Below are 10093 nucleotides of genomic sequence, written 5' to 3'. Positions count from 1 at the left end.
GTTCCAATTTAGGTACTTGGATTGAGTACTTTGTGAAATCATTACAACCGGGTAGAAGAGGTTAACAGTCTCCCTCAGTGTACCTTAAAAAAATTGTGCATATTCCGCACACTGTGGGAATTGGTGTAAGCATATTGGACGCTATCGTGTAAGTGAGGCTTTCCCTTCAACAACACTGCCGTGGCCAACCGAGCATCAGTGCATCATGCCATCCCTGGCGTGCGTGCTGTCTCTACATCGCCACGGCAGCCTCATGACATCATTGCTTGCGCCAACCAATCAGCATGCATTACTACCTCTCCTCCCATCTCTCTCTTTTCGATTCTGCACTTCTCACTTTTCTCACCATCCACAACCTCCCCTCCGCAGTGCAACCCCCAATGCCGACCACAGCATCTAAATCCATCTGATGCCCAAAGAAAGTTTCATATTAACAAGGCACAGAGCATGGCAGGCAGGACACTGACCTTAGGCTTGCATTCAACTCTCATTTATTACACCGCTCTTATACTCCTCGCACCACCACTCTGCGGGGCATCAAAAAAATAAAAAGGGGGCAGGTGGACTCTACAAAAATAAAAGCGTGAACATAAATGTGGACACTCTAACATCACAGCTAGCAAATTGTGTAAACACTCGTATACATACATACATATATATATAATACAGACTCATGCACAGCAACCTCTAAGGAAGCTTATAGGAAGTTTCAGATTTGTCAAAACCATTACAAGCAGTAATGTGCCATACATACACAAAAACAAAGATTCAAATACCGAGAGTATAATTACAGAGGCATTGCAACATGAACATGTCACAAGCACACTAAACCACAAATCTCTCTGCTAGCCATTTGACTTTTTCAACTTGGCAACCACTTCAGCAATACAAGAATGCATCTAGAATGGCAATCCAACGGTCAATTTTCAATAGAGACACACAAGGTGCTACATAAAAGAAAGCTACGGTGACTTACACCGCAAAAACACAACTGAAACTCTAAATGTACAAAAAGAGACGTACATCAGCATCAGCCAAAGGGTGAGCAGAATTTTGGTCCAATTTGTATCACATATTGTTGCACAGCACGTGCAAAATGTCATGATGATCTATAAAAGTTTCAAGATAAGGTGACAAGGAAAAGCTCAGAAACTCAGGCAGGGTAAATAAAGAAACTATATAAGAATTTTGCACTTGGAGCTATATTGAGCCCGAAACTACTTGTGTATCCCAAATCCAAAGCACAAGAGTGCAGCTTACAGTAGGCATGCACATAAGTCCGTGTGCCTCAAGAATCGAAGGAGTCCCTAGGCATAGGGAGAGAGTGAGTCAGAAAGCACTCGCATCAGACAATGCTAAACATTGCAGAAAATGCACAGACAGGTCCCCAACGACAGTGAGCATACCACCCAATCAACTCCAAAAACAAGAATCTTTTTCAGTCGTCATAGTTCATGTGGGTGTACTGCAACAAAGATGCGTGCAGTAGACATCATGTGCTCTCTGGCTTATTCGCAATGCCTCAGGTGGCTTTCACTGATGTTGAAACAAACACACCTATACATCGCTGAAACAAACTCAAGTCAGCTAATGTTTAACATTTACGCTTTCTTTTGTTTAGCGGTAACACTTAACGTTCCTTTCTTCAAGGTAAGCCTAAGATCAACAACCCAACTACCTCAAACTATACAACAAGGTTTGCCTTCGCCGGTTCTTTTTTTGTTTTGTTTGTTTATGATGTCATGACACAGACAACACATGTCAAATCCGATTTGCTTAGTGTAGTTTGCCCGAGGCAACTGAAGTTCTTTCGACATGGCAAAAACACGCTTGCTCAAAAGAACACTCCTGCACTTCTATGCTTGCAGTAATGGGTATGCTATAACAGACTGTGGGCATGGCAAGAAACAACCAGGATTGTGTTTTATCCTAAGAGGCGGGTAGTTTATTACACTATGTACACCGTCATGATAGCAATATGCACAGCTTGATCAGTGCTTGAATTTCTTTTTCAGAGACTGCATGGAACTCACTACAGGAAGACAACTATTAATGCCTAGAATGAGTGAGTAAGAAGGCAAGTGTGATAAACCAATGAAATAAAAGGAAAAAAAAGAAGGGCCAGTGCTAGATACACTGCCCATCCATGTATTCTGCCCTTTTCATTATAGCTTTCTTTTAACTCTATGTAAATTTTGAAGGCAAAATGATAAACGAATAGTGTCAGTCAATGTGATGTACAATTCGAAGCGCACTTTACAAAGTGCATGTGTCAAATAATAGCAGCAGTGACAAAAAGTATTAAGATGACACAGAGTGTCTGTGATCGAATAGTAGAGGGAATATAAGAATCTGCAGATCTGTGTGCAGTGTACAGTCACATAAAACGAGTGCACAATTTGTAGGAGTGTAACTTGCACAACTTGCCTCGTCCATAGTGGCATTGTGGATGTCTATTCAAACTATGGTAGTAACTTGTGACACAGGCAGCTATGGTTGTGGCTATGGAAGTGGTTATGGCTGCCGCATGACAGGCTCGCCACCATGCTGGACAACACTAGAAAAAGTTTGTTCATTTATTTACAGGGACTCTGTTCGCTGGTCTGCAATCAATATGACAACGAAAGAATACCAAATAGCCCCAACTTACTGCTCTCCACAAATTTCAAAGCCTAAAAGGCATTGTATATCATTTCGATAATCGAGAATGGAGCATTAAAGAAGAAAGCTCACAGACATTTACATGGAGCGCTGTTGCGCTATACCTGGCCTGGTTGTGAGCTCTTCAATGAAAAATGTTTGAAAAGATTTTGCAAATATTTTTTCAAAGCCAGAGAAGGTGCAAACATCTCGTATTGGCAAAGTTACAGGGGGAATAGTTACAACACAGTATGCTTACAAGCATTGATTTCAGACCTTCTTTGAAATGTAATTCAGCAACAGCTTGAAGCTTGTCACTTTGCCCTTAGTGTAAGGTAGCTAAATAGGTTCTATCGATCACTGAAAATAGATGATCTCTTAAGTTTTATTTGTATGCTCTCATAGTTTTGCTTGTGCGAGGTGTCGGTATCGACGAAATAATTACCCTCAGGTATGTACAGTGCCCAAGCAGCTCCCCCTACAATTTGTCAACCTACCTGATTGCTAAACAACCACGTTACTTACTGCTATCTCACATCTGTGAAGGATCAGTTAAATTCTATGATGTCACTAAAAAAAGCCTTTCATGCAGCCTATGCTAAAAGCTAACTTGCATGGAATCAAACTCCTAGGAACCATGGACTTTTGTTTGAATTAGTTAATGTTTAATGAAAGGCGGTCAAAAACAGAATTAGAAACTCTGATGTGAACAGATATATGCACAGGACAATTCTATCCTGCCTTCTGTGTGACACTAAATGAAAGCGAGTCTGAATGCGAAGCCAAGAGATACTTTCCAACACGCAGGATAAGACCCCGAGAACGTAAACCTTGGATATCAGAACCACAAAACGCATTACCGAATCTGTGGTGCCACTTAAATAAGGCACTTGCCAACACGCACATAAGCGAGGATATAAACATGGTCACACATGTTTTGACTTGTCATGGCTGATGTTTTATGAATTGCTTTATTTTGGGAAGGTAACAAGTTTGAAGTAGCTAAACCAAATACAAGCTTCGTTTGAGTGGAGGGGCTTAAAAATAGCCCAAGGATACAGCAGGCCAACAAGAATTTTGAGATTTCCTTAAGAATTAAATTAAATTCTAAATTCCCTATTGAGTTTGAATCCTTGCAACGTGATTGTAAATATTTTTTGGACCCTGTGAATTGCCACATTTTACCTCGGTTCCAAGTTTCTCGCTAAATCTCATCCAGACATTGTTTTGCGAGACTTGTTCGTTTAAGCTGGGGAGCCGTTTGACAGTACACGCCTGGTTGTGTGCTGGGAGCTCGTGTGGCTCGCAGCTATGGTCTACGTACAAAAGGCACTGGCCTTGAGAGGCCATGACATTGCAGGTAGGCCTGCAGCCTGTCCATTTCTGATAGACCCACTACGCTAGCCTCTAGCAACAAGAGCCGAACATACTGTAATATACAGAGTCATGGTAGATCCATCAGCAGACGTTATGGAGGCCAAGGGGGGGTAGGTAATTTCTTTATGCAAATGCAGAAAGTCAGGCTGAGGAGCCACCAATAGCACATGGCACATGCTTGTGGTACATGCTCCATAAAAGCCTGCGCCACAAGCTACCTGCAAACGCATTCATTTATGCTGCAAACATGAAATTGAAGAACAGAATTCGGCAAACAGACGCTGCAAGAATGCCCCTGGTGTACACACTTAAGCTACGGCACGATGTCATCCGCAGTACTTTTGTGAAGTGAATGACCTCAAGGTTGTATTTTGACGCATGGGCATTTTGCGAGATAAGGAGAGTGGGCACCGTCTTGGAGATGGGCAAATGACTCGGGATATTACAATACATCTGCTGAAGGGATATGCCTGGCCTTGTTTTATTGCAACTCTTTTTTTACTTGTTCTTTCTATTTTCTTTTATTTTAAATGTGCAGACCCGTTTAAAGACTACCACAGAAGCCATCTGGTGCCATTTGTGCTTTCGTCCAAGAGTAGTCCCTGTGCGAGTTCCAGCTGCTTCCAACACACTTTCCTCCTCCAGCAAACTGCGACCAATCACGTCTTGCGCACAATGCATGGCATGCTCAGGGTATCGACAACCACCTACAGGGCACCCAGGTCATGTGATGCACACAGTAGAACAGCTAATACAGGAAGCAAACAGATAATGAAGCCAATGAAAGCCCCAAGGAACTGCCATCTTTTTTTTTTTTTCAGATTAGAATGTAAAAAATGGGACATTGAAACAGGATGGCAAGACGACTTGCTGCAGGCGGGAACTAACACCACGTCGGCCGTATCATACGTGCAATGTTCAGCCAATTGAGCTACGCTAGCGGCCTCTCTCCTGTCCACTGCCTAGTGTATATGTGTACAAGGTTAGCCCTCGGAGCGTTATCCAGCACAACTGACGGCTTGTGGAAGATGTGGGCTTGGCTTCCGCCTGCGTCAAGCCGCTTTTTTGTCCACATTCATTTTTCATTGCTGTCATTACTCTTACATTAAAATTAAAGACATTTCTCGTTACGCAGTTCCTGGCTTAACTGCCTATTGGCTTCAGATGGCTGTTGCAAAACAACAAATCTAGCCCTTCGGTCCACCTTCTTCTTGCACACTGCAGCAGCAGATGCATTAAACTGGCACACGGGCTGGCAGACTGCCACAAAAATTAATACTCCATTTGAATAGCTGCAACAGGCGACATGCCTGCACAGCCACTGTGAGAATATATATACTTCACAGACTTGTAACAGTGGCGCGGGTGATCCGAGCACAAGAGGCTAGCTTGGAGTCTTGAGAATGTACCAAACTGTCAGCAAATTCCCCCAGTTGTTCTGGAGGATCTGCTTGAATCCTCGAGTAAGCACTCGTTGGATCATGCTCACGTTTCACCAAATCCACATGCCCCGGACAAAAGCAGGATGCTGCATGCCAGATCACAGTGGGTGTCTTCCCACACACCCAGCGTCTAACGTAGGCCAAGGTTACAGGTCAAAAAGACTCACTGTTGAAAAAGCATGCTCCAATTGCAAAACAGGGAAGCCAAAGGCATGGAGCAGGTCAATTCAAAAGAAGCAGTGGAAAGTGAATTTAGCACGAATTGATCAGCACGAGACAAATTTTTTGTCGCAGAGTGAAAAACACTCCGGATCAACCAGTAGAATTCACCTCGTGGCACCATTGTGTTTTCACACAGTCGGCAATAACATTTAGGCTTCGAGTTGTACTTTGAAGGAATCACAGGGTGGTGAGCCACACATACCGACCTGAAGAACCTATCACCAAAACCCAGCCTAGCCCATTCCACTGCAACATGTATTCCAAAATGGTGCTACCCTTCCAATATGTTCCATCTAAACCTCCAGCTGTAGTAAGGACTGCATTCTAGAGTACTCGAATATTGGCTTTGTTTCAAAGCAGCAATAATAAGTTTTCATTGCAAGTCAGATGATGAAAAAAAAAGAAGAATTCGATTACATCAGGGGTAGCCAACTAGACGAGCATATTTTAAAGCAGAGAGGGCAAGCAGTCAAAATGAGGTACATGATGTGGTCTCAAACTCTTGGATTTTGCTCCAACTTTGAGAAACACAGTGATCTCTTTTGTGACTCCGACTATAGCTGTCTGGCCACCCCTGGTTTACACAGTAAAAGAGCCCTGCCGTCTCTTTAAATGGGCAGCAGCAGCAGCAGTTCTTTTGCAGAAGGGATGCAGAAAATGCATCAGGATTCCTTAATCGTGAGCATGACATACTTCACCAAAGTGCCTGCCCCCTCTAAACGTATGTTTACATCAATTTCTCTGAACACTAGATGAAGAAGATGACATCACAGGTCATCATCAGTGCCTGATGTTATCATCTTTGTACACTGTTTTAATACTGCACGCATTTCTGTCTGACATCATGGCCAAACAACTGCAGCACTCAACATTAAATTGAAGCTTGCTCCTCATCAAAATTGGTTCAAATGTAGGGAAGCCGTAATAGCGCAAACTGAGAAAATCAGATACGTAGAACAGCACAAGGTAAATGTTGCCCCTGTGTTTTCTTTCTATGTGATCGTCTCAGTTCGCACAGGTGCGTCTTCCCTATTCCTCATTAACTGTTCCCCTCAGAGGCAGCATATGTTGATTTCATTATGCCTCAGTACCACCACTTGCAATATTTGAAGCGCTACAAATCATGAAGAGCTTAAGTTTCCCAGCAGGTAATGCATGCGTCCCAGAGTTCACAGTGTGCACTCAAACCTGCAACCACAGGATTGCAACTCGCACTTATAGACTTCATAGTCACATTGCTATAAAATAAAGAGTCACCCCAGCTTCAGTGTTCCAAATACTTTTTCAGTACAATGTAAAACAACAACACATGCAAAGAGCGCATTAGGATGAAACCGTGCACTTATGCAAGATTTCGTGACAATTCTTAAAACTTGCTGAAAGCTGGCATGCAGCTTTGCTTAGACAGGTTCGTTCAATTTGCCTTCTTCACTTCCTACACCGCTTCCCACATCTGGTCTATTAATTTGGTAAAGCACGACATGGTGTTATATAACGACATCTGAATGAAGCTCTTGAGAAAGCTCGGCCACTGTGGTGGAAAAGCAAGGCAGGCTGAAGATGCACAACATTCGCCATTTCTCTTGACCTCTCAACTTGTGATTAACAACACAAATGCATCGGAGAAGCAGTACTAAAATTTCTAAATCAGAAAATGCTAGTATATTACAAGATTGGCAAATATTTTTGATCATGATGTTGTTCACTCATATGAACTACAGGTGCTTCCAATTTGAACATGTGGAAATGAAAGCAGAGTGCCCATAGCTTTTGCGCAACAGAAGACAAAGCTGAACCAATGTTTTCTAGATTTGAAGTCGTAAAGCTGTACAAACCAAGAAACGCAATTAATATTGCTACTATATCAGGTTTGTTCTTTATGGTGAGTTCTCCTGTTGTATTTGGAAATTCTTAAACTTGACAGTGTTCACTAGATATTTTTTTTACGAATATTGCGCGCAACAATGGCCACCCCACCGGAGACCTTTGTTCCAATTCTAGTCTAGCTTTGCCTACTCAAGGTGACCAATTTTCAGAACTGATTACCAGTGATTTCATTGCACAGTACAAGTTGTCTACGCAAGCCACACAGTCATGCCGTTATGGGTACATCTCAATACAGATAAAAAGAAGGTTGATATATTTTTCTAAAACCAAGGTTAAAATTTGTTTGCAAAAGTGAAGGAACCAAGTTTGCAATCCAGTGATAAAAAAAAGAAAAGCTGCTAGCTTGGACATAATATTTGAGAATGTTGACTGACACATACTGTTTCACACAGCATCTACTACAACTACTGTTACTGCTTAAATGACTTTTCACTTTTCATCCACCCATGACACACAAAGTTATAAGTCCTTCAACATAATTCTCCACACACCATTGCTAAAAAGTACCAAACCAAACTGTTTACAGTGCCATCATAGAAAACAGTAGCCGAAGCACATCCCTCTTGATGCAATGCTGCATAGTAGACAGCTCGTTGATGCGAGAAATCATAAAACAAAAGTGAATCTACCGGAAACCCTTCGAGGTCACTCACTGCCCCTGCAAGGAAGGGTACCTTACCATCTGTTCACCACTTCTGCCAAGAGTAAATTCATTTGTCTATACAAAAAAAAAAAAGGAGAGTCAAGGCTTCAACATATGTACACAAATAAATATCGAGTTACCATAGACATGGACAGGCACAGAATGTGGAGGAAGGAGTAAGAATAAGAAAGAAAAGGAGAGCTGGAAGGGAAAAAATTCGGGAACAATCACTCCCTCTGTACACTTTGTCACTGCCAGAGAGTAAAGAGAAATTAAAATACACAGAGAAAAGAATGCAGTCAACAAGAGTTGAATTCCACCTCAGCATCTGAGTAGCAGTGACACCTGGTGGACGGCAGATGACGGGCTTGCGTCAAAACTAAAATGCCGATGACTTTTGTCTTGCTGGTGGTGCAACGTCGAACACCTCTGAGCCCTTGGCAACCATGGGACGGGCACAATGTCGCAAAGACAGACGTCGAATTCGTATGCAGGCCTCTCCACTGTTCCATTAACATCTTGTCTGGATGCGCAGCAGAAGACGCGGACACATCGCTGCACTGCAATTGACTTCCAGCTCTACAGCTATAACTGTCATTAAACAAGAGGACACAGCCAGCAAAACATGTGAAACATGTTGCTCAAAATAACACCTGTTGACTTGGACTGCCGACGCCATCTCCAGAAGTTGATGCATTAGTCTGTTACATGCTCAATGGACAAAGTCCCTTCTGCTTGAATCACAAACCACGGGGAAACTGAGGGCCGAATAGATTTGCAGAACAATGGCATTCACAACTTGACCAGCGTGAACACACCACGCTTGGGCATTTCACCTCTCTCATCACTGCACGGCTGGGCGATGAAGAACAGGGGCAACTGCACCATCTTGAGAAGCAATTGAGTGACCTTCCCTGCACTGTTGTGAACTATTCCGCCAGTTGTACAGCTTTATCTGCCGCTGAAAGTTCCACCAGATGCTCACAGTCGTTGTCCTAGTAGCTGTTTTCGTGCCCGGCAAGGATGTAGATGTTGGAAGGTCCGGTGGGTGTATCTGTTGCTCTGCTCTCCAGCACCACAATCCTGCAAAGAGACGTGCCTGTGAGTCTTACCATTTCTTGTTTTCACAATCCCAGTCAATCAACCAGCCAACCAACTACGCAATCAATCTTATTCTTTATAGGAAGATGCTGTATTGTCTTCTCGAACTACAGTAAACCTTCGTTATAACAAAGTGAATGGGACAGCGAAAAAATCCGATATACTGTGTTTACTCGCATAATGATCACACTTTCTTGTCAAAAAAATTGACGCAAATTCAGGGGTGCGATCATTACGGGGGTTAAATTTCCTGCGAAAATAAAAATTTTTTTCATCCCGCATTTGCTGCGGGATGACAACAGGTCACCAAACAGGTGGCTTCTGCTGTGACAGTGCGGGACACCAAAACAAAAATGGCGGCCAGCGGAGCAAGCCGAACGTGCTGAACACGATTTTTTTCTTCTCGTGAGTACATTACACACATTGAAACAGTTTCTTCCATATCAGTAATGAATAATATCGTTAATATTGGTAAGTTTGCGACAATAATGTAGCCGTGTCTACTTTGAGGGGGCAGAAACAGAGATGGCGTGCTTAGCTGCCAGTGACATAGAAATACATGGCGGGCATGCTGCGGAAACTGCGGCATTTGTCTTCTCACTATCCTAATATGGCATGTTTTCACTAAGGATGAGCAAATATCTTAGCTGTGTTACAAGCGTCGGCACATGAGTAGGATGTACACTTCTAACGTATCAGTGTAAATGTGGCCACTATCGCTGCCGCTCGTGATTTGTTGCGTGCCCACGAGTGCAGACAAGAAGAATCGAAAGGCGCCTTT

General features: G+C 42.9%; 1 protein-coding gene across 11 annotated transcripts in view; it reads right to left on the bottom strand.

Annotated features, from left to right (window-relative positions):
• Window positions 1–468: 468 nt before the first annotated feature.
• The window catches only part of hppy (MAP4K3-like protein hppy), a 217725-nt gene continuing 208100 nt past the window's right edge, over window positions 469–10093 (bottom strand). For all 11 annotated transcript variants that reach the window (XM_065450743.1, XM_065450744.1, XM_065450745.1 and 8 more), the window contains one exon: window positions 469–9294. In XM_065450743.1, coding sequence (XP_065306815.1) covers window positions 9207–9294 — 88 coding nt within the window. In that variant the 3' untranslated portion in view covers window positions 469–9206. The remainder of the gene's footprint in view (window positions 9295–10093) is intronic.

Source organism: Dermacentor albipictus, chromosome 7 (assembly GCF_038994185.2).
Source record: "Dermacentor albipictus isolate Rhodes 1998 colony chromosome 7, USDA_Dalb.pri_finalv2, whole genome shotgun sequence".
Classification (NCBI taxonomy): Eukaryota; Metazoa; Arthropoda; class Arachnida; order Ixodida; family Ixodidae; genus Dermacentor; species Dermacentor albipictus.
The sequence above is the reverse complement of the archived record's forward strand: the minus strand, read 5'-3'. Positions and strand labels throughout refer to the sequence as shown.